Source organism: Heliangelus exortis, chromosome 1 (genome assembly GCF_036169615.1).
Source record: "Heliangelus exortis chromosome 1, bHelExo1.hap1, whole genome shotgun sequence".
Classification (NCBI taxonomy): Eukaryota; Metazoa; Chordata; class Aves; order Apodiformes; family Trochilidae; genus Heliangelus; species Heliangelus exortis.
Window position 1 is genome coordinate 17,872,174 of NC_092422.1, and position 26,042 is coordinate 17,898,215.

The 26,042-nt window shown below is 41.9% G+C and overlaps 1 protein-coding gene across 2 annotated transcripts in view; it reads right to left on the reverse strand.

Annotated features, from left to right (window-relative positions):
• Positions 1-12,739, reverse strand: part of LATS2 (large tumor suppressor kinase 2) — a 49,716-nt gene extending 36,977 nt beyond the window's left edge. Inside the window, exons 1-2 of one of the 2 annotated variants that reach the window (XM_071735413.1) lie at positions 12,487-12,739; positions 7,808-8,374 (exon numbers count right to left, since the gene is read on the reverse strand). In XM_071735413.1, the coding sequence (XP_071591514.1) occupies positions 7,808-8,146 (339 nt within the window). In that variant the 5' untranslated portion in view covers positions 8,147-8,374; positions 12,487-12,739. The remainder of the gene's footprint in view (positions 1-7,807; positions 8,375-12,486) is intronic. The other variant, XM_071735420.1, reaches the window with a different exon arrangement.
• Positions 12,740-26,042: the final 13,303 nt, after the last annotated feature.

Consider the following 26,042-nt stretch of genomic DNA (forward strand, 5'->3'; position numbering starts at 1 on the left):
GCTTCCAGAAAATGCAGTCACAGTAACTTCATTCTGCCCTTGGGCAAATATGACAGCATCTGGCAATGATATCTTATAACTGAAATAAGGAAAAGTAGCTTAGTTCCCTTCAGTTTATCAGATAATATTATGCAACTGAATATGCCTGGCTACACTCTTGTAATTAAAACTACTATAAACTCACATACCTGGTGACAGAATTAGTATTTCTACAGGTGTGATTTTCCCCCCCTTCTTTTTATTCCTGTTAACCTCATTTCAGTTCTGCTGTTCAACAAATTTCAAAATGTCTGAAAAATAATTTTTCCTGTGGGTAAGAAAGAAAGTGAGGAAAAAGGACTGCCATTGTAAGTTATTCTATACATATTCGACCATGCTTCAGGGAAAAAAAAAAAGTAAACACTGAAAAAAAGTAAAAATCACTGCACACCAAGTATGGCACATAACTGTGTATCACAACAGAAGCAATGGAATTTTATTTGCATTATATTGATAGTCAATTAGCAGTATTAACATAATTGTTTAGTTGAGCAACTACCAAGAAAGCATTCCTAGATAGAATCAATGAGTTCTAAATGCACATCTTGGATTACCTTTAGCGAGTGCAGTTTGCAAAAGCCCTGTGCCAAGTTTAAAAGTGTCAATTTAATTTTTTTGAGAAAGAAGAAAAAACACAAACACAACCAAACACCCCACCCATCATGCAGAGATGCTATTTTTCAGTTTCAGCACAAAATCACATTTGTGCCTCTCAGATACAAGCTCAAAAAGACAGCAGAGATTTAGACTGAGAAAAAAACAAAACAAAACAAAACACAAAAGGAACAGTTACACCCTACTACTATTGTGATATCAGCTTCCTGTTATACTAATGGCAATCTTCACTTTTGGTCACAAGGGCTTTTTTATTCCGAGACTGAAGTTTATGCTTACGCAAAATTTTTAGAGACCGCGATGAAGCCACTTCCTTTTTCTTTTTAAAAAAATAATCCATAGTTCAACCTTCTCCTGGCAATTAGATTTTAATAAATACATACCCAGTACAAGTTAATCCTGTGCCCTGTTACAGAAATATATAATTCGTATTAGCTCCCAAGCTTCTAGAATTATCTATCTGACTCAAGGAAGAGGGAGGCATTAATTTATCCTGTCACAAGATTCACACTTAGCTACAGCTGAGGTCAGACATCTGATTTCTGTTTTGCCATTTCAAACATAATCCTACCACCTACCAAGGTGCAATTTATTCTATAGTTTGCCAAAGAAGAAAGGAGACTAACAAGAATAAAGGGAAGATTTTAAAACATACTGCAGTTCTTGTTCAGTGCCATATTAGTGCCCAGATGCCAAGAAGCCATATTTCATCACATGAAGGAGCAAAAACAATCACTTGCTACTGCTAAGGAATATTCCTACCACTGTAAAAATGCAAGGAGAAAGATAAAATTAATTTTCTCTCTTCTGCAGGACAAGAACATGCTCTAAGCCACATTCACACACAACAAATCCAAGAGTACTTTCACAAATATAGTGCAGGAAGTGCACTATGACAAAGAGGATTTAAATTAACTCTTTAAGAAAGTGACATCAAGAAGTGCCAGCAACATAGCATGACTGGAGACAAGAGAAACCAGATGGAAGAAAGAGGTGTCAGCAGGTACCTGCTCAAAAGCAGTCCTCAGCTCTTGTGCTTTCAGCCACTGAAAAACCGACTTTTTTTTCTGAAGCAGCTAAAAACTCAAATTACTTCAGGGGCTAACTTCTGGTGCACTGGTGGAAATATACATTGACTTCCATGCCTTGATGTAAGAACACTGGGAGATGCTGGAAACATCTCAAAAATTAGAAAAAGGTTGAAACTAAAAATGGAGTTTAGAGAGAAAAGAAGTATAAGAAACAGTTATGAAAGTGCTCCCAACACAGTTAGCAAAGAGTAGACAGAGTGAACAACCTACCTTCAAACAAGGGAGGCAAATGAACACACAAGAGACTACTGGCCTGAATTATCAAATATATTACAGATGCTAAAATAAAATTCTCCTGCTTTCAGCAGTGAGTGCCCTCATTTGAAGGCCTCTTTTTTTTTTGCTTGTAACCCAAGAATACTTACTTCCTCCTGACCTGCAACATAGCTTGTATTTCCACCTTTAACATATGGCCCACTGAATAACCTATGCAATCTTCTAATTCTTAGTCCATTTTTCATAAACAAAGCAATCTGGACCCAAAACACCTATTTGACAACTAAGATGTTTATCCTCAAAGTTTTGGTAAATTAACACAGGTAAAGTTTATCCAAGCAAAAGACAAAATTTTATTATGGGTCAGGCCAATATTATGAAATTATTCCCTTATTTGCTCAGGGGTATTACAAAATTTGCTGCCCTTGACCTTGAAAACAAGCTGTCTTTTTAGACTTGTCCTCTTAACTAATCCATTGCAACAGCTATTTTACTAAAGGCAAAACTCCAGCCATGCATTGTCTGTTACCAAAACAAAACTTTGTAACTGCTCCCTCCTGTTGCTCCAACAACAGGACAAAATTTTATACCACTTAGTGACAAACTGTTAGATGGCACATGGATTATATACGAACAAGCACGACCTAAAACCCTATGTAGAAGAGAATAACAGAGTAATAATTCCCCATACAAAACATTAAAAGGGCTTTATGCCCATGCTCTACTTGGCAGCTCTATTTGGCATAGCAGAATTTCCCTCAACTTAAAGAATTTCAAATACCTGTTCAAACTGAGAAGTACTGCATTCCCCATTTTCAAAGTTTCCCACAGTCAAGCAGTAGTTCCCAAATCAGCCCAGAAATCCTTGCCAAATGGGTTAAATAAAAAGGATGTCATCTATGATGGATGAAGAGATCTTGCAATGCAAGTAGGAGAATTAAAAAAAAAACACAAAACAACCCAAGGCACCTCACTTCTACAAAGTAAATTCCATGAACTTTGTGTAACACAGATGACAAGACAGACAGCTAGAAATTCTTGAGACAGTCCTCATACCAATCGTGTTCCTTGAAAGACACTATAATTAGTGTTCAAAGGAGAGATCTTCACCTTTAGAATGTTCTGATCTGGCAAAGGTGAGGTATACATGCTTTATGACAGAGCTCTTTATAAAAAGTCTCTGGGAAAAAAAGGAAGCATGAGGACTAACCTGCTTCACGTATTCACATATTTATTAAGTATTTGGTACACGATGCATGTTACTGGGAGTACATAGCTTGTAAAAAATCCTAAAACATATTTTTTCTTAAAAACAGCTGCCCAAACAAACTTTCTAGAAAGCTTCACCCAGAAAAGGCACCCTTGCTCAAAGAAAAGAGGTTTGCTTGGAAGGGGGGGAAGTGACAAGTGTTTACCGTTCCACAGTTCATCTAGAACTGCTGCAGCCCACTCTAAATTACAATGTCAGTGCCTGTTTGTGCTCCAAGGAAGTACAGTAAGTACAGTACAGCCCATTCAGGTTGCTGGAATGTCACTGATCATATGCTCAATTGCATCTATTCATTAGAAAAACCCAGTCCACAAGAGTAGCTGCATTTACCACCACACCCCAATTGCCCCAGGTGATTCCAGCAGTTTACCAGCCCGCAGGACCTACACTCCCCACTCTTGTCCCTCTGCAGTGATCTGCAAGTTACACTTCTAAGCCCAAGTTGGATTTACTAAAGAACAATACATTAGCAGTGCTTTTGACTTCCAGCTTTTGCAACAAAAAGTCTAGCCTTTTGCATTCATGTTCTACAAGTTTCAAAACAATTTATGCTGCACTAATTATTTCTGATTGAAACCCGCTAATAATTACTGCTGAAAAGATGACTTAAGCAAACAACAGACAAGTTACCCCCTTTGTCTGAGAACTATGATTAATTATGTGTATAATTTTGTTTGTACCACTTTAAAAAAAGTGTATAATCCTGACTTCTTTCAGGTCAACAGCAAAATACCCCACTAAGTTTCAGGGGCCAAATTCCACCACAAAATCATAAGCTACATAGTGGCCAAAAATAAATCTTTGTTGAAAAATACGCATCATTTAAAAGGGCACTAGCAACTTCCTAATGAATTCTTTAAAAATTAATATTTTCACATATTTATTACAGTTTTATTACATATTAAGTACAATAATTACATATTTATTCAGTTACAGATAGTAACTGAAAGACAGTTTTGTATTTATTTCGTTAATTACACTGCATTTTATATACTTAAGTTTAACAACTGCTTATAACCGATTTCCTGTCTCCCACAGACCAAGAATGAAGTAATAAAACATTATGATGTTTCCTTTTTATTTAATTAAACCAATTTCAATTTCATCGTAAAACTTAAGAGTCACTTAGGTAGAACAGGGAGCTACAAACCCTACCTTTCTTTTACTTAATAGGCAACATCTTTTTGTACTATGTAAAATGGTTGTTGTTAAAATCTAACTATATTACAGATGAGTTAGAAGAGCAAAGCTAGTGGGAGTAATAAACAGAACTATCTTTTCCCCAACCTCTAAAATTAATAGTCCTTTCTTCTACTTACCATTGTTCCTTTACACTCTTCAAAAAAACCTTACTGTGGCCCAACAAACAGACTGAGGAATAATCCAAATGCTTGCACGATGCCCACCAGAACAAATTACCCACAAGGCTAGGATTACTTTCCAGTGTTCCATCAAGAACACCAAAAAGCACAAATTCAACTTGAAAATGGAGTTCACCTAAGATCACACCAAATGATGATACACCCATCTATTCAGTCTGAACAACTTCCTCGAAAGCCCATCCTTAGAGTTTCTTATGACAAACTGACAACTTCAGGACACTTGCAACCATTAAACAGCTGATTAGTGTACCATGAAGCAGGACCAGGAGGTGTAAAACCTTGTACTCTGCAGGCTTGCTGCAAGGGAAGGCTCAAGTTAGCTATTCATGGACTGAAATCCTTAACCCCGAAACATCTGCTCCTGACATTTGACATGGGGAGAGGGGCAGTTTTGTTGTCCATTTGCCAGCCACACATTAGAATTGGGCCCAGAGACAAATAAAATCAACCCCCAAAGAATTAAAGAATTGTTTGGGTTGGAATGGACCTTAAGAATCATCTAGTGCCAACCCCCCTGCATGGGCAGGGACACCTCCCACCAGACCAGGTTGCTCAAGGCCCCATCCAACCTGGCTTTGAACACTTCCAGGGAGGGGGCAGCCACAACCTCCCTGGGCAACCTGTGCCAGTGTCTCACCACCCTCACAGGAAAGAATTTTTTCCTAATGTCTAACCTAAATCTCTCCTCTTTGAGTTTTAAACCATTTCCCATTGTCTTCTTGCTACACACCCATGTAAAAAGCCCTACCCCAGATTTCTTGTAGGCTTCTGCAGGTATTGGAAAGCTGCTATAAGGTCACCTTGGAGGTTCTTCTTTTCCAGACTGAACAAGCCCAACTTCTTCAGCCTATCTTCATAGTGGAGGTGCACCAGCCTTCTGATCATTTTAGTGGCTCTCCTCTGGACACATGCTAGGAGCTCTGTGTCCTTAATGCTGGGGACTCCAGAACTGAACACAATTGGAAAGTGAAGCTGAGTTCACCTCTCTGTTAAATCAGAGACCTCTTAGCTGCCAAGAGAAGGCATCCCTGTCGTAGGTATTTAAAGGCTTTGATTCACAAGCAGGCACAGGATAACTTGGGATGGCTGATTTACTACACATCATGCTCAGAGACAGTTCAGCATTTGATTCCACACGGCTCAGGCAGCAGGAGGAAAGAAAGAATCTAGAGATAGTAATCAAGTCTGTCACCCTATTCCCTGCCATCTCCAGAGACCACTCACAGCATCTCAAGAAGCTCTATTCATTCACAACCTGCTAAGAAAACCAACTTTCATGTGGGCTGGGCCCACACTAGGAAACCCAGCGTTTTTAACCACAATACTCCAGTTTTGGAACCCCTATCTGGACTCAAGCCAAACGTGATCCTTGCTTATGCTTAGGCTGGAATGCCAAACGCACCTAGGGGATAAGCCCAGTAATGCCATCCCCAGGCAAGAAGTCACAGCTAATGAGAGGATGGAAGGATGATGGGGAATAATGGACAAAACCCCACACCAAACCACAAAAACAAACAAAAAAGCAGCTAAATTTAAGAGAGTAACAAAAAAATCTTCACATCAGAGTCAGAAATGGGCTCATTCTAAGTGTTCTATCGGAAGCAATACCATTTTATGAACATTGTAGTAAAAATAGTTTAAGATATTAAAACCTTTAGATATATAGTATAATTACATTATGTTTGATATGAAGACATTTTAACAGGTGCTCAGGTATTTCTGTTTTATACATTGGCTTAACATTTCTGTGCTGTAGCGTGTTGAAAGTACTTTCCAAGATTTTAGTCCAACAAGCCTGTTCTGTGTGTGAACGGTTTGTCCATGGAAATGTCCAAACACACATTTCCAATCCAGAATCCAGCTGTGCTCATTTAACCTTGGCTCATACACACAGGGAGTGTTCTCATCCTAAACAGCTAAGGAAATGCAGAGGGGTGAGATCTAAAAAACATTGTGCTTTCATGGCATGCTTAAGATAAGAGAATATCCTTTGTTCCTCCAGTTAAATAATTCAGTACAGCATCTTGGTTCACTGGACTAGGAAGTGTTTAGCTGTACTGCAGCATTTCTCTCTGGATCTGCAATCTACTCTGTCTCTGATTTTCTAACACAGCATAAACTCTCTGGCATAGAAACAGTTATGTTAATTATTGTCTATATAGCTCCAGAGAATCACAAGTTGTTTATTATAATGTCTGATGTTAGTTTTGTTGTACAGGATTCAGAATATGGTCTAGGAGAGTCAAGAGAATGGAGGTTAAGTTCTGAAATCAAGGAAATGCACTTTAGTTTTAAACCTCTCCAATTTATTCCAAGGACTATAAAAAGAAATGTTTCAACAACTACCATGCAATCACACTGGAAAAAAAGTTGCTTCTATCTACAACAATCAGAATCTGTACCCAAAACAGCACTTCTCTAAAAAATAATATTTAGCTATGCCTGGACAGAGGTTAAAGTTAATACCAACAGTGGAAGCACACACCAGATGAATGCAGCTCAACACAAAAAGACCACGTTCTGCACCAGGTGAATGCTATTTTAATAAAGAATACATTCAAGCACCTATCTCAGAATGATATAAGCAAACACCTCTGTGCCACACCCCTTATCTGAGGCATGGGTACTACCTCTTGACAGAATCAGAGAAGGTGAGGAAGTAAAGGGATGCAACCAACCACTGCTGCTTGCTTAACACCCAGCCAATTCCACTCACTTCTGGCAAACAGCAAGAGAGCTTCTTCAAAGACTGCAACTGTCATCTCTTCGAGTTGCTTCTGACAGTTAACTGAGCTAGATGTGCTAGACAAAATTCCATCCTATTAGTCATAGCTAAGGCTTGTGCCAGTATTGAGAGGAAAAAAGCAGGAAAGAAAAAAAAAAAGAAAAAAACCCCCACAACACTCCCCCCTGCTAAGCTACCCTGTTCAGCATTATACATCAACTGGAGAAAACACACAACAATTCCAGAGGTCACCATGACCATCTTGAACATGAATGAACACCATACTAGGCACATCTCTCAACAGCAAGTCCACCTACTCTGCTAGTCATGCAGCAACATGCCCACCAGAAGAATCAGTTCACTTTGTCAACAGGCAAGCTTTCTAAGTTCCCCCAAGATCCTTTCTTCAGCCCCAAGTATAAACTTGATTTGAAGGCAGTGACAGTCCCCTCTCCAAACTCATACGTACCTGATCACAACCTGCATTCACCAGCTCCTGGAGCATTTGCCTATTTACTTCAACAGCTGCTGTAGTGCTTGACTCATTAGCAAAAGGCAGCAAAGAATATCTAATTTCTCGCAGAGCTTTCTGATATGGTCCAAACTTGGGTGTTTGTCTCATCTGCTGCTGCCTTGCAGCATCCTTGCCTATTAAAATCTTGGAGTCCAGAGAAGTTTCACTGCCTGGTCCAATAGGTAGTCCCTGACCCGTAGATTTGGATGGTTGCTTTAAACCTTCTCGAATCTCTTGTAGCCTTTGTCTGCTGTTTCCAGAGTATGATGTAGCAGGAAAAGTCTTTGGCCTCATTGTTAATCCAGTTTTCTCTGAGCATAAATACAGCTTTTTTTTTTTTTTTAATTACTTCAAAAAAGTGTTGCTTGATGGTATTGATTTCTTGTAAACATAATCCTTCAAAGAGAAAAAGGCAAAATTATCACGAAATTTCTGCCAAGGTTTTACTTCAGCTCATGATCTTCACATTTCCTACAGAAAATGAAAATCCTTGGGAATCATCATTTTGAAGACTGGCAATGTCTGAAACAAAAGAAAACAGAAAGTACTTGCAATTAATTTGATACTGTAGGTGCCTCTAATGGACAGCATGACAATTACTCAAACGAAAGTGAATCATTTTAACCTATTAAGCTGTCACAGCTGGGTCCCCTTTAATGATTTTCCCCTTATCTGTTTTCAAGAATAGGATTCCAAAAGGCTTTTTCAAGATAATCAATAAGTAATTAATTTCAAGTTTCATTTTTAAAAAAATTAATTTAAAACCCTTAAAAACGACAACATTTAAGAATTTTAAAGTACCTAGCTGTGGCATGTTTCCCACCCAATTGCATAACCAAATCCTGGACAAGCATACCCTATTTCATAATTAGGGAAGAGAATCCTCACGAAATGTTTTTCCCCACACTTAAGATTTTGTTTGTTTTAAACTAGCTGAGCTAATTTTCAGAAGTTATTGAAAAAGATTTTTAATGGAAATACTGATGACTAACCATGGCAACTTCTAATATTTCAATAACAAAATGAGTAAGAGAATGAAAAGATTATTTTGCCTTTCCACATTAATACCTTAGCAAAGCCTGAAGGTAAAAATTCTCCTGAGAACTGGAAGGAGGGGAATGTCATTGTTATGAACTTATATGAATTTCATTATATGAATTTCATTAGCTGTACACTACAGGGAAGAGACTGAAAAGGGGTAGAGCTGCACAGTAACAGCAGAAGAGGCCAAACAAACTCAATTAGCATCCCAACACAGAAAGAAGACTTTGAGACAGCTTTAAGCACCTCTACTGCCGTGCAGCAGAGAACTATGCAGCACAGCTGAGCTTGGTGTATCTGTGCAGCATGACAAAGCACTTGCAAAAGGGCTCCCCAGTGGTGCTCAGGCCACTTCGTTGGGAAGGTTAGAATTTTGTTCAGTTGCTTTCAAATAGCAAATACAGGAGACAGTAACACACTGAATGTTCCTCTCGGTCACTCAGAAGTCAACTCAATTTTTTTTTTTTAAAAGGCACTACACTTCTGGTCACAGCGTATTTATCAGTGGAAAAGAGCTTCTCAATAAAGTACTGTTCTTTATTTTCACACGCTGTTTTCATTAATTCACTGCTACAACTCTTCCTGTGATAGACAGCTACATTATTTTCCAACAAAACAACCATTTCCATGTATTTCCCATCACTTCTTACTGCCAAGCAAACAGATTACTATTGTGAAGTCTAAGACAATCTGGACACATTCACCTCTGAAGCCCACCACTTCCTCATTAGTACAGAGTCCACTTCAAGATTTCTCTACAACCAAAGACTGAAATGCAAGAGTGAAGTCAGGCCTCAGATTCTATTTTGATGTCTCACCAGTTTGAAATGCAGAGGCATAGATTAATCACCAAGATTAATCCATGTCAACATCTTTTGCTAAGATTTAAATGATCATTTCACTAAAATACACCTAAAATGTATTTGAGGTCTTGAGCTCCTTCACTCGTACTAAGGATATGCTGCAAACCTAACTCATAGAGCACTAAGAGGGACACAAATGCCTACATGCACGTTGGCCAAAACTTGCCAGACATTTTAAGGGAATTGCTAAAACTGATCAGATTTTCATATTCTCACAAACAACAAATCATCTACTAGTCAACAACAGATCAAGTTTTTGTTGTTCTCAATAAAAACAAAAGGAACTGAAAGATACCAAGAACATGATTTTTTCTACTTAGAATGTAACAAAAGATAACACATAACTGTGCTTAAAAACAAACAAAAAACAACCAAGTTCTTTAGCAGCCTTTTTAGGATTACATCATAACTAGCTAGTGCTTAAAAAAAAGATACAGAGCAATTAATTGGTTTATAACTGTCTTTCTTTTCCGAACAGCAGCAGGCACCATATGGCTGGGTTTAGGAATCTGGGTTGTTCTTCCTTCCTTTTCAGTTCCTGTGCCAATCCTCTGGCCAGGGACACGCTGGTGCAACACCCCCCCCCCCCCTTTCACAGCAAAGGGACTGCTTTCCCACTTACACACCTTTCACATAAAGAACTTGCGTGGCCCTTAGCCTAAGCTCAAGTCTAATAATGCTGGGTCAAGCCAGCTGGCAGCTTCTTCAGCTTACATTTACAATACTGCTAAATCAGAAATAAATCTTGATCATTTAGACAGTATGAATGAGAAGAGCAAAAACAGTAAGTACTTGAGCTAACTGCAAAGGTATTTCATATTTTGCAGAAAGGTTTTTTAACGAATATGTCAGATAAGTCAAGAAATTGGAACATTAGATATTACAGATGAATTACAAAAGACAAGCTGCCTGCTTTTTAAAATCTTACCCTGATCTGAATTTTTAGCAAAAAATAAAAGGGTTGTATGCTCAAAAAAAATATGTATGTCTAATTCTGTATTAGCATTTTTGACTGTGCACCTGGATTTGGGTGACTCCAAATCCTTCTAATCTGCACCTTGCCTACAGCATGAATCTATCAATAGCCTTCCTGTCATTAAAATAAATTATTTTTAAGAATTATTTTTGAGATCTCTGATTAAACATTCCTAAGGTTTTCCTCAAAGAATGTATGTTCTGGACCATCACCCTGAAAATATAATATTGCAAATAAGTGCAGCATTACTTAAATTGTGTCAAGTTAGAACATTTTTTTAACAATTGATTTTCTTCATTTGAGAAATACCAATAGCTGCTCTAGCAGAAAACACCCAGCCACACTGAAACTATATGCTCATGTCCAGCAGCCCTAGCTATTCATTCTCTTCATTCACCAACATGCTGCATATGCTAGAGGCTCTGTGAAGCTAGGATACAGGCAAGAAACTAAAGCTCAGCTGTGTTTCAAAAGTGAAGTCCCAAGCCTTGATCTAGAGAGCTTCTTCCCCATCTAAAATCATACAGGCACTGTGGTGAGCTGAACTAGCAATCACAGCAGAATGATGAAGTTTTATGAAAGTGCTACAAGTGCCTTCCATCTCTCAATTTACAGGTATTGCTCTGGGTCTCGTTTTATTTTTTAATCACAAATTTATGGAAACAGGGATTGTCCACATTGTACTGAGGGCCTAAGACTGTTGGGGGGGGGGGACTTGCTGTTTCAGGAATTTCACAACACAAACCATGCTCCCCTGTGTCAGTGGGCACACGGTGAAAATGGAAAGAGCTGAAGCGAGGGTCTTCCTTCAAATCATTCGTCCTCGCCTTTCTCCTGCTAACAAAACTGTCCAAAAGTAACTCCGTGCTCACGTCCCGCTGCCAACTACTGGCTCAATCCAGCGCTGTGGGAACAGCTCACCTTCCCCATCCACGCCTGACCAGCAGCAACTGACCGCAGAGCCTGGACACTCCAAATCAGCTTTTTTTTTTTTTTTTTCGTCATTTGCACCAGTTCCTTTGCCGAGGAGGGGTTATTTCATCACGCACACCACTTACAAGGCAGGAGAGCGAGTGGCGAAGTGCTGAATTTTGGCAGTAACCTTCAACGGACTGAGAACTGCGGGGCCCCCGCCTCAGACCGATGGGACATCGCGGGCTCTGGATGCCCCCGCCGCTCAGTTCGCCCCGGCCCTCGCTTCCAGAGACCCCTTCCCGACGGGGTCTGGCCCATAATTGTTGTCTCCAAACCCCGAGCCGGCCAGATATACCCATCCCCTTCTCCCTCAGCCCCAAACCCACCCTTTCGCAGACAAAAAGCTCTCAAAATAAACTCCGGCCATTTACTAGCGGCCTGCTGGAGCACCCTGCGGAGCCGGACCTCGCGGCGGGTGAGTTGCGGGGCTGTCCGGCCTGGGGCAGAGGCCTCAGACGGGCGGGACCCTCCAACCTCCCCCCGCCTCCCGCCTCGGCTGGGCTGTCACACTGGTGTCCGGAAAATGTCGGGAGGGTGCGGGCAGGGCGCCGAGGCTGCCCCCGGGAGGGACGCACACAAACACGGGAAGCTCACTCTTTACTCTCTCCTCTAGGACGGACCGGTCTTCGCGCCCCTTCTCCTCCACACGACTTTCCCCCCAGAGCAGGGTGGTTGGAGGGGGATGGGGGCGAGGGGGGGGGAGGTGGGGGGAAGCGTTCGCACCCAATGTTGAGGGGAAACCACAACTCCCCACCCCCCCACCCCTCCCCTTCTCTCACCTCGTCGGGGCGCCCAGCGCCGCCGCTCGCCTACGGGAGGGGCGGTGAGAGAACGAGTCAACGGCGGCGGCGGCCCCGACGGCGCGGTCCGGTCTCCATCTTCCCCCTTGGCCGTCCCGAGCGCCGAGTGCGGGGCGCAGTCGGGACATTCGCTACATTGTTGGCATTCCATTCGCGTCACGTGACCCGCGGCGCCCGCGTCATTCCACTCCCCCCCCCACCCCCCGCCCCTCCCGGTGCATACCAGCGGGGGGAGGGGCTTGATGGCGGCAGGGCGGGAAGGGCCGTTAAGGCTCCTGGCACCCTGAGGGGTGCGGAGGGGTGACTCTCCGTTCCCCTCCCCTGTCCTGCCCTCCCCTCCCCTCAGGGTGCCCTTCCCTTAGTTTAGAGGCAGCGTGTGATACCCTTTCCCCTCACAAAAAACACTTCACATCACCACCACCCCGCCGGGCTTTGGGGAGAAGTGGTGAGGGGGGAATGGCCCTGCCTCCACTTGCTGAGGTGAAGGAGGCTGAGATACGCGATGTGGAGGTGCCTGTCCGCTTGTCGGACACCTCAAACTCATTTTAAATTAGTTTTGTACTGATAATTTTTTTTTTTACTACTCCTTCCAGGCTTGAACATAACGGCACATAAACACACAAAGTGGCAAGGATATCAATGTCTTTTGGGGTTCTTCGGTTTTGGTTTTTTTGGTTTTTTTTTTAGGGGAGCTTACATATTTTTCATGTGTTTTATTGTGTTTGGGGATATGAGATGGCAAAGGATGACAGTCAGGGAATTCACATCTGGATGAAAAATGCAGGCTCAAGCTGGAAAGGATTTTTGGATGCAACGTTCTTGTTTGACCTCATTATGGAGAGAGTTGCCTGGATCCGAGTCTGTTTTTCATGAGAGTAGGAATGCTATTAATGTAGTTATCTCTGTGTTCTTTAATAAAGTCATCATAATCAATGAGAAATAATCCACACACACACGAATACAGCAATGTTTGGGTCTGGGAGCCTGGCTCTGATCTCTCAGCATTACAAAAATGCAGACTAGCCATGAACAGGGAAAAGTAACACATGGTAAAAACAATAAGAGAGCAAGCTTTCCTATATCATATAATCATAGAATGGTTTGTGTTGGAAGGGACCTTAAAGGCCATCCTATCCCAACCTTTCTACCATGGGCATGGACACCTTCCACTAGACCAGGTTGCTCAAAGTCCCATCCAACCTGGCCTTGAACACTTCCAGGGTGGGGCATCCACAGCCTCCCTTGGCAGCCTGTGCTAGTGTCTCACCAGCCTAAAGAATGTATTTGTAATATCTAATCTAAATCTACCTTTTCATGTTAAAGCCCATTACTCCTCATCCTGTCACTACATGACCTTACAAAATATTCCTCTTCAGTTTTCCTGTAGGTCTCCTGTTGGTACTGGAAGGCCACTCTAAGTTCTCCCTGGAGCCTTCTCCAGGCTGAACAACCCCATTTCTCCCAGCCTGTCTTCATAGAAGAGGTGCTCCAGCCCATTGATCATCCTCAGGGCCCTCCTCTGGACTCATTCCAACAGATCCATGTCCTTCATGTCCTGGGGACTCCAGGACAGGACCAATTACTCCAGATGGTTCAGATCATTAACATGGAAGAAGCCTGCAGTCCTGAAATGAAACTTCAGAGTTCTTGAAATCCTGTTGCAAAGCTGAGGAGGTGCTTACTGTAGAGGTGATCTGTTTATCAGGGAAAGGTTTTTGATGCTGTGCAGACAGAATATCAGTCCTGTAAGCACTTAAGATATATGGCTATCTTTAAACATACAATGAAGTCCCAGTGTCTTCAACAGGACCAAGAGCATGGACAAAGAGAAGTCTATGCATAGCTGTCTTTCCAGGATGAGCACTATATTTACAGCCTTTTCCAAGCCATGGGGACTATTTTTGTAAGTAATACTACTCATGAACAGTCCCATCTAAGGATATTTCTCTGAGGTTGTTTACCATAATCTTTTTTTTTTTTTAATGCTCTCAGTGCAAACTGTCAATAGTGCTTATAAACGATGCTGGTTTGGGAGAAGTTACTGCCCATAGAATCCTACATTTCATGAGAAAAATTCAGCCTGGTGATATTGCTCAGCATCTCATCAGAGAGCGACCCATTACAGTATATAAATTTCTGCTGGAATTTCAGTAGTGTCATTGACTGCAATATATTGCAAGAGGGGAGAGGAAACCTCGAATTCTGTGAAAATAAAGAAACCTATAAGCTTCAGAGCAGATTCCACTGTTGGCAGAATATTGCCAAGTAATGTAGTCTGCAATCTTCAAATACCTGCAAAACTGAAGTAAATTGAAAATTATATGACAGATGCAGCATGGCTTCATTTTCTGAATTACTGCTGTGCTTAACAGATAGAGCATAGCAACATGATTGCCCAAACCAAAGATTGCTCAATGGCTTGAGACCTTTTCCCAACAAAGTTCAGGCTGGTTTAAAGGAACAGCATTGAGATAAAAATTGCTTACTCTGTGCTAATATGCTCTTTTGTAAGATTTGGTTGTCATCCACATTCTTAAATCTAGGTAAAACAGATCTTTTGATTTATTTTCCTCCTTTGGAACTGTTTGTTTTCCTTTTGCATTCCAGTCCATCTGGGAATGAAACTCAGCTGCACTATTTCACCTCCTAGTTCCAGCCAGCTGCACTTTCTGAATTTCATGCATTTGCACAGAGTTGACTGAGTTTGAATCCCCACCAGCTGAGCAGCAGGTACAGGAGAGATGGCTGCAGGGAGCACTCATCACATCATCACAGAATCACAGAATTGTCACAGTTGGAAAAGACCTCTAAGATCACCGTGTCAAATCATATTCAGCTGGCCCATAATGGGGTCCCCTTCAACCTGGACCATTCTATGATTCTGTGATGAGGAGACTTTCTTTTATGTGATGAGGAGTCTTTAGACTCTTTCTGCTCTTAGCTTTACAAACCCAAGTTATTATGAATTGCATTTCTCAAAAATGCTAAGGAAATGTATTTCAGTTGGCTTGTATCGTGATACAACAACTCAGTTGAAGTATTATTTGACTTCTGTAAGTTTCTGGAGTCTGTGCATCAGTCAAGTCTTTCTTCACAACTTTCTTCTATGCTGGAAGGTATCTCCAGAAGGAAAGATGCTACATAAAAAGAACAGTACAATTTTTCAGTACAAGACTATACCCTGAGATAATGATCTACCATGAGTAACGGTCAGTGTGTTTATTCACAGCTCTGCTTCAGCGAGCGACTCTGCTGGATCTATGATGCTTACACTGCTCACGTCCTGACTTGCCTGGGCAGCTCTCTGCCCTGGTGGGTGGTTAAGGTGATAGGGACCACTGCTCCATCATTTCATGTTCTTTGTCCTTCCACTCACCTGAGACAGTGAGGAAAGAGGGAGCTCTATGCAGCTCCATCCCCTCACTCCCCTCTAATGCTGTGAGTTGCACCATGCTCTCCTTGTAATCTTGCTTCACCATTAGCCGGGCCGCACTGACAGTCTTTCTAAACTATTGTATTTGGAGCCAATTACCAAATTGTGCTGTTAAAAATACTTGTAGTGAACAAGCAACAGATGGATCAATTTTTTCTTTACATAGTACTGGTAGCCAACAAAAGCTTGAACCCATTCTTCTGAAAAAGAAAGTTAAAGCAAGAATATCATCAGGAATGTCTAGTTCTCTGCTAGTCTGTTTTTCTAAGAGAACAACGTACACATGAAATTACTGTCAGCATGTGATCATACACATGTATGAGCATAAACACAAAGAATTTGCTGACATTAACATCCTTCAGGACAACATGTCTAGAACAAACCACTGTGACACAAAATGAATGATGTGCAAGGAAAAAAGACCTAGGTAAGCATCACTGTAATGCTTCTGTTTAAATATATTGATTTTCTTTACAGAATGATACTGGGGAGCAATTTTTCCCAAATCACCAATGCAAAATGAGTTACAAACAGGAGTTCTGAGTCCTCCAGCACAGTACAGACAACACAACCTATGTGTCAGTGTAATGTGTATGCTTAACTTTGGTGCAAAATTGCATTTCTAGCAGCCAAAGTTTGGCTGATTGCTTCAGTAATTGAGTGGGTGAAAAAAATAAGCTCTAAACAAATTCTAATTATGATTTATATATGGGGAGTTTGTTGTTGTTGTCAGAACTGTGTATATGAGATTTATCACAGCATTCTCTTGGGGATGGAAAGGCGTAGTGAACATATGAAAAGGTTCTTGAAAAATGCATTTGACCACAGAGCAGGTGGAATGGGACCTGACTTTGAATCTGCCTCAGCTTTGCAGAGAAAACATGGACCCAGGCTCACATTAACTGGATAAAGCATTCTGGATGCTCAGACTGCCTTTACAGCCCTCACACAGAAGGTTCAAATCTCAGAATTTCACAAGGACCCATGTTCCTATGTACTCTGTCCTCAGCCCCACACTTCATATCAATCATTGACTGCAGCTGGAGCCCAGGAATCGCCCAAGAGGACTGCAGGAATGTCGTGGCTTTGTATGGAATTTCACCAGCCCAAGCCAGTTGTGCTCTCCATTTGGGAATGAATCAGCCAAATTTTCAAGTCCCTGTGATCAACTTGGTGTCATCACTTCTTTCAGATGCTGTTCAGATGGCTTTTGAACATCACACCCAACAGATTCCTGAATTTTAGGAAATGTTGTAGGCATCCAATCCTGGAGAAAGTGAGAAGGGTGTAATGCAGGATACATGAAGCCCTGGCATCTGGTGAGGGCATCTAGCAACCATTAATCTGGGCTGTAATTATCTTTTCATCAAAGGCCTGACACAGCAGCTGTTAGCATCTCCCAGCACAACAATACCCCCACCACAGCTCTGCCCTTCCTGCCACAGACACCCTGAATGATTCACCCTCCAGGCAGAAAGAAAAGGTGTGGGAGGAACACATGCACATTCAAAGCCTTTGGCTTGTTACAGAAAGAGGGACTCTGAAATAGGCAAGGACAAGGGGAGCTTCCCAAAAAGTCTGTGGGAGGAGAAAACAAATGGAGGGAGCTGTGAGCAACCCCTACCCCGAGGGAACAAATGAGGCACTTTTCTTCTTCAGTTTTCTGGAGAATAAAAACAAACAAACAAAACCCAAAGAAATTCCTAGAGCCACTGGTACAAAGGGGAGGGTTTGGAACTAAGAAACTCCTAGGGGACTAGAGGATGAGAAAAGGGCTCATGGGGAGGAATGTGTAGCCTATGGAGACAACAGAAGGCCCCCTGCTCTGCCCAGACACATACACACAAGTGCAAGGGCATTTGGTAACCATCAGAAACCATCTGAGGCATCAGAAGAGTGAAACTCTGCTAAAACAACTCAAGTTGATTTGGGAGAGGGTTTGGTAGCCAGGTCTGTTGGGCTAGCATGGATAGCATTGCATGGATCAGTTTTACTCCACTCCCTGTCCCACTTTGGGACTGTCAGCAGATCATTTCACTTCTCCACCTCAGATTGCCTGTCTGTAAGGAGAGAGGAATGATCCCCACATCTTGGAAAGACTAGGAACTCTTTGGGTTAATAGCTCCTTCTGTGAGCTATCATTATGTTAAATTGCCCAGTGACATAATTTAGCATTTATTTAAAAGAAAGCTATGTTCTTTTCTCTGTTCTTTTCTAAATTTACTGTACTTATTTAGAAGGCCTGGGACTGAAGTCCTGTGTAGCTCTTCCCACAAAAAAATCATATGTATTTTTAAAGCATCTATCAAATTTGCATTTTGCATTAGACTGCTCTATCAATTTAAAAACTGTTGGCTGCTAAGGAATTTGTATTGTCATCTCTACAATAAACAACACATATTTCTGAAGCAAGTTTATCAAATGCAATCAAATGAAGCAAGTTAAATCACACATATATTACTATGCTTCAACAGTTAACCTGAATCCAATGTTTTGTTGTTTTCTGCTACCAACCTTGAGTGAAGGAAAAGAGATCTCTTTCCTCTGATACAGTTGGTTTATGGAAAATCTGGAAAGTAGAAAAATGGTGTCTCTGATAAATTTCACTGATAATATAGAAATGTTATAATGTCAGTATACACTGACACATGCTTTGTCTATTGAGTAGCACATACATAGGGGAAGTCAGATTTTTTAGGAAAGACCCTGGAAGAAGAGTCAAAACTTACTCATGTGCCAGAGACGGCAGTCTACTCAAATGAAGCCCTGAAGAGCAGTGAACAAAACTTTATTGAAAATGGGTACTTTCAGTTAGTTACTTACTTGCAATTAATGCCTGGTCATTAAAGTTAAAAAGATCACATTCCCTCAAAGCACCACCAGAAAGGTTCCTACTTGACATCTCACCAGAGAAACCTGATAGATAACTGCTAACAGTGAGACAAATGTCATAGGGATGCAGCAGTCACAGGTGGGGGCTGGGGGCTGCACACAACTCACATCCTCAGGGATAGTTAGGAACCTGCGTCCTTTTGGTTGCAAATGAGGCTCAGCCACAGGCGTTTTACCTTCTAACCCTTCTCTGAGGAAAAAAAACTAAACAACAAAAATCCCCCAAAACATTTCAGAAAGCCTCAAGGTGTCCACAGGTCAGAAGCTTACCGTAAGGAAGGACAAGAAGGATAGAGAAAATAAATATTCTAACAAAGGATTCCAACAGCAACACTGTCAGTCTAGTATTCTGGGAAAGCAAAACTAGACAGGCTATAACCAGCTCACAAACATAAAAACCCAGCAAAAGGGTAGAATTGAGTCAGAAGTTAGCATTTTTAATAGGCTGCTTCATCAGAAGCAATATAAGGAAAAAATGACACTTCAGAGAAGGACAAGAAAGTGTCAGATTAGATATAATTTGAACACATTATGTGTTCCCGACACACTGTGTGGTTTGCACTAGAGGTGAGACTCATAGGAAATCATTCCTTTTCTGAAATGTTATTGGATTTGCCAGAGCCTTTAAAAGCAGAGAAGTGTAGTTGAAGATTACAAAAAAAATAGTGACCATGGTAATGAGCTTTGGATCAGATCTCTCAACAGGACTTGGATCTTTGCCTGTAAGTCTTGTTATTATGACTAAATCAACTCAAAAGGAAAAAAAATAAAGGCAAAAAAATGGATCTTATTACATTTAGAGAGAAAACTGGACAGGGAATAGAGTAAAGGAAGGGATGGGATAGAAAAATGGGCACTGGCATGTGTTCAGAATTACTATTTACATGTATTCAAAGACAATTAAAATAGCAGTACAGATGGGCAAGGAAGTACAGGCATGGATAAGAAGAAGACACATAGTGCAGAGGAAGAGAACTAGACAGATCACAGATTGACATCAGTAATACACAAGGAAAAAGCAGTGAGTCAATATAAAACATGGAAATCATACTGTAGGAGATTGAACTATGTACATGCATCTTTTCTAGAGACATCGAATGAGATCACAGTGGAAACAGGGATAGACATCAGCTATACACAGATGTGGAGAGCATCTAAAAAAAAAACCTACTTGGACCTCTGTTTCCAAAATGTCTGCTTTTGTATTGGAGTGTGGGATGTAAGTGACAGAAGTGCCCATAAATTAAAAGAAGAAACAGATGTGAAGCTGTGTTAACACAACACAACTGCACGTGTGGAACAGCTACTAAATGAGAACATTCCAGACAAGCATGGGGCAAGTATCAGTTAATCTTGCTATATTTGATGGTGCACTGAAAGGCTCCAATTGCTCTCAATAAAAATTAAAAAAAAAATTAATAAGAGACCATCTCTTCTGAGCAGAGATTACAGATAAGCTGCAGATAAGATGGGCAGAGAAACTGAACAGAGAAACACAGTTAGGCTGCATGAATATACACAAGGAGTACAGCAATTCAATGGCAAAACCATGACCAGAATCCTCATCCCCTGAATCATGATCAGCACCTGGATTATACTGTCAGTAAAAAAAAAAAAAAAAGAAAAATTAAAAAGGATGCAAAACATGAAGACTCAGAGGGGGCATTCAATTTCTCTATTCCAGGCTGTTACCCAGACACAAAGCTGTAGGGGAAACCTGTTAGACTTAGGTCTTGCCCTAGGTAGTCTGCAGAAATTCAGATCCTTGCTGCTTAGCCTCTTTGATACGCAGTAATTTTCCAGTGTATTTCCAGTATTGCTGCCTCTCATTTTCCTAAACAAACTGGCTTTTCATGGTGACTCAGCCAACTGAGCTGGCCTGATGTTGGCATCCCTGCCATATCTGCAAGACGGCACTGAGCAGCCCGATGGTGCAGCAGGGAGAGGCTCACGACATCTCCTGAGCTCAGGGCATGGCGGGGTCTCAGCACTCTCCTGCTCAAGGTCTGCCCACAGCAGTGACACATTCTCAGAGCACCTGCTGAGCCCAGCACTCAGTCACCACTTTTCTGGCACTGTAAGAGAGGGCCTGAGAACTGAGCAGTTGTGTGGTGCAGTTGTGTGGTGCAGGGCTCCAGGGAAGCCTCTGCTGTTTGGATTGCCTGCAGGAAGGAAGTGGGATAACATAAAACTTGGCAAGGCATCTCAAAGCAGCACAAGAAGCTCCAGTCAACAAACCTCACATATTTTCTTGAGGGAGAGAGAAATATACTACGTAGAGGAAAACTTCAGTCACGTCTCTGTGTACTCTGGTAGCTGAGATTCTGTGTGCTTTGTGCTTGTTTACATACCCTTATCAGCAAAGAAGGACACCAGAAAACTAAGAGAAGGTATTTACTATTGTCTGTGAGGTGAATGTCTTGCATGACTAAAATAACTTGGCTTGAATCCTACAGAGCAGTCGGCCTAATCACAAGCAGGATGGAAGGATGGGGGTTAGCTATTGCCTTGCTCTTGCAAGAGAAACAAATTTTCATGTTGGGACTTGATCCATATGTGCCACATGTCCATGTGCCACATGTCCAAAAGACAAAGTTTTATGGAAATCGGGTTCAGGATTACATCCCCAGAAAGGTTGTTAGGGGAAAACCATGAGAGATTTCTGCACAGGACACAGTGAAAAGTCTCCAGCTGTTCCTAATGTTCCACTAGTATATTATCACTGAGCAATGTAGTATAAAAACAGAAACATCCAAATGGAAAGGCTTCCTACTCCAAAAATGCTTTGCCACCACATCTTCCTGTGTGATGACTACCATTATCTCTGCGTGTCTCCTGGTGTTCCACAGAGTCTTTCAACCTACATCTATTTTGAACTTTCTTCCCACACCAGCTGCTGCTTTTAGCTCACTTCAAGAATACACACTTGCTTGTCTGAAAAGCTCCACAGCAGTCCTACACATACTTTCAATTTTTAAGCTATTTTCTTTCAGTCTCTGTTGTATGTTAGTTACCTTTGCATACTGTGCTAGAGCTCATAAAAACTCAACTCTGTGCTTAAAGAAAAAAGGCACTGAATGTCAAGGGTGGCTTTTATTTATCACCAGTCACTAAAACTGCAGGTTGGATATTCTGTGATTTGCAAATAATTGAAATCAGAATTCAGTTATAAGGTGAGTCACCATTCTGAATCTATAACTTAAATGAGTAAAGTCTTCTGTAAGTCTTGGCGTGTGATAAACACATGAATGGAGATATTAATATACTGTAAATCAAAGTGAATGGAGACACAGAAGTCACAACAAATTATTTTAAAGCGGCATCTCATGAGGCACGAAAACCACCTCAACTGGTCCTTGCTTTTCTGTCACCATGACTACAAATCTCTGTGCCCTGGCCATTTCTTGTTACAGGTATTGTGATTTACTTACAGCTCTCTCCATGCACCTTTTACTCTCTTGAGCCTAGTGAAATCAGTCTAAGTGCTCTTTCATCATATACTCACATGTAACTCCAAATGCTCTGATGGTCTGAGCGATACCAAACCCTTGGTGTGTACCTAGCAAAAGGGCAGGCTCAAGCTATGAGATGAACTTCTATGCACACCAGATCTGTTTAGCCATCCCCTGTGTACACAGTGATATGGGTATGCAAATTTAGAAGTTACTTTTTAAGAAGCCTTGTGTAATGTTCAGAAATGCAAGCAAAGACCGTGTTTGTGTGCAATGAGTGTTTTCCTGGCCACTTGAAATTTCACAGTTTTGCTGTTCTTCACTTCGTGTCCATTTGAAACATCACAGTAAATCCTCTTCTCAGAATATGAGAGGCGGTGTGTGCCCAGAGTAGGTGACACCAAATGGCAGTACTGGTGCAGCTGGAGTTGTTTGCCTGGTGGCTCCTGAAGCATGGCACTGCAGAGCATTCCACCTTTCCCTCCCACACACCCAATCGTGTCTATCTGCACCTTTCTAATCAGGAAATGATTTTATGTTCTCTCCATGACTGTGCAACTTCATATCATTGAGGGTTTTAAAGTTTCTTTTGAAGTCATTGCTGATATTACATACTCATTCTGGATCAAATATTTTTTTTCAATATAAAAGTATCAGTTCTCTCCAGTACTTCCTCTGTGGTTTTTTGAGGTATAGGAGAGTCTTTTTCTTTTTCATTTTGTTTCTCATTAAAGCCTAATCTGAAGGATTTAGTTAGTGACTCAGTACCTTCTTTAGGTGGTCCTTACTTTTCTGTCACCATGACTACAATTCTTCTCTGTGCTTTGGCCATTACTTGCTTCAGTTATCATAATTCAGTGACAGCTACTCTTGAGGCTCTCCTTTACTCCCTTTAGCCTAACCAAAAGGTCACTGATCTGCAGTCTCCTCCCTCACACCTGAATGATACTGTCTTGTCTCTTCATCTTGTCATTGGCTCCCTACCTCCTCACTCTTCAAAGGCTTTCTATCCTTTCCCCCTGTTTCCTCTTTTGCTTCCTGCATGCCTCCCAGTGCCCTCCTGCCTCAAAACCTCCTGTCACCTCCCTCCTCTGCTCTGTATCCTGCCTTTATTTTGGTAGCTGCATAAGTTGAAGTAATACCAGTTTTACAGGGAGGAGAATTTGTGCAGAGGTTTTGTGACTCCTAAAGGTGACCTATAAGGTCCATGACAGATTAGAAAAGAAACCTCAGTGTTTTTGAGGAGCATCTAGTCTTTTAGCCCCAGAACTGCCCCTCTCCAGACTGGTCCTTCAGACCTCCTGCCCTGGTGATTCTCTGCCTCCGCAAGCTCTACTTTTTTCATCAGGACAACTGCCTCGAGTTTTTTCTTCACCATGTGTTGACTCTGAATTCTTTGGAAATGAGATTAGTGGTTTTGTATTTGCAAAGCACACAGTTCACCTTTGTAGTACCATATAAATGCTTACCCCATCATAATTACAGTAGCCAGTGGCTTAGACATGCTGTACTGTAGCTGGGGAGGAAGCAGACAGATTTCTGTGCGTCACACAAAGGAAAGCGACAGACTGTGTTTGCTCGTTAATTAAAACATTTCAATGACTTTAGCTTGAGCAATATAAAACTGCCTTGGATAGCCTAAATGTGCCTCAACTAAGATCTCAGATAAGATCTCCTGCCAGAACTGAGAAGATGCCCTGGTAACAGTGACGGTCAGAGCAAAGTGCTGGCTGGAAAGCAAGGGAACAGAAAGCACGACCGTGTCTGTCTCCTCACCTTCTAGAGCTCAAGGGAAAAATATTTCCAGAGAATTCTTTGTGTCTCAAAGCATGAAAAATCTCCATCGTTTTTCTGGATTTGTTGTTGTAACAGGGCCAGAGACTATTGGCCTTCCTTCCACTAAATTAGCAGAGCACTGACTGGAGTAATGGTCACCTCTGTATGAAGTCAGAAACGTTCCCGTGGGGCATCCTGGTGTTAATCCTACATAGCAACCAACCATCTCTTTGGGGTTTTTTTCATAATTATCCAGCTGGGTAAAGTAGGGGTCAGTTTTGTCCCACAATGTTATGCTCAGCCTCACCGGAACCAGAGTCTGAGTGAATATCAAGGACATTTATTGAGGTTATACCTTTATTTATTAATTTACCATGAAGGGGAAAAGTGCCAGAATGATCTATACTAACATCAGGTCTCTGGTCATTGCCTGTCTGTTCAGAGCTAGACCAGGTTGTCCAGGCAGGCTGTGAAGCCTCCATCTGTGGAGATACACAAAACCTGACCAGACACAGTCCTGGGCAATCTGCTTTAGCTGGCCCTGTCTGAGCAGGGGTTTGCACTAGATCACCTCAAGAGGTCTCATCCAACCTCAGGTATTCTGTGATTCTGTGAGATGGGGCCTACCAGGTTCACATCACCAACCATCCTCCAGGATGTTCCTCCCAAGCAGCAAAGAGAACTCCTGCATGGGATGCAAAGCCTTTTGTCTGAAATCAAAGCAGGGTGGGGGAAGGAGGACCCTATTCACCCTGGAATGAAAGTTCAGCTGGAGAATTGTTCTTTCCTGAACCTTATTCTCCTATTCACATTTTTGACGGCTAACAATTGGGAATCCAGAGTACAACAGGCTAAATTTATTCATAGTCTGACCATTATGAGAGCACCCTCTGAGGCAGTTTCCTCTCACATTGCCACACCATTGAAGGCAGCCCTGACCTTCGGGGACCACCCTCTTCAGGAATGGAGGGTTATTCAGCCTGCATCCTGTTTGAGAGCCACACACCCCTCCTGAGCAGCCGGATCACCGCTGGAGTGGGGCCTGACCATTTGTTTCACAGCATTCCCACTGCAGAGCTGCACTCCTGAAGTGGCCAGCTGTCTGTGACCCACTCTTCCTGGTGCTGGGTCAAAACTGAGCTCTCTCTGGGTGTGTGCTCCTGAAGCAGGTCTGACCCAACAAACGTACAGGCAGAGGTGTCAGCAGCTCAGCTGGCATCAGAAGGAACACACACCCCTGGGGTACAGCCTTGCATATCATTTAACCTCAGCTGAATCCATGTAGGAAGCTGAAATCGGGTTCCTGCTAATCCTTATTCAAGATAAGTCCTTTGAAGTTGATGAATGCTGCAGGCAGGGCCAGCTTGGCAGTTTTGCCAACTTAGTGAAACGTTTTGACAGCAACTGCTTTCCTTTTCCCCAAAACAAAAACTGGCTCTTGTGCTGCTTATTTTAAACCCCCAAAAAAAAACCTTCACCACTTTTCCATCTTGTTCAGCATTGCTATGAGAGAACACCACGGCCACCACAATTTCTCTGATGCACAACTACCCAACTGCATTGCGTGCAAATCACCCTTTTCTCAGTGCCCAGACCTGTTACATTGGGAGCAGTGTCTGTCCTGGGTTCTGTGCTGGTCTCAGGGGAGGCTGGAGAAAGAGAGCTCAGGTTGCAGAGAGGAGAAGAGACTGTTCTTGCCATTCTTCTTGCTGGGGAGGAAATACAGGGAATGACAGGAATGTAAGGCTGGGAAGGATCTAGCCTTGCTGTTCCTCTTCACTATGGCAGATTTTTGTCTAGTCTTAAAAACTACAGTGCAAGAATTCTACACATTTCTCCATGGCAGCTTGGTATAGTGCTTCATGTCATGTTGGAGTCCCTGACTTGAGGCTACACTGTGTCCCCTTTTGATAGGTGCTTTCTTTTTCTATTTCCAAAAATTGCCTGCACAGATTGTTGAGGATTTTCTGTACCAGAGTCAC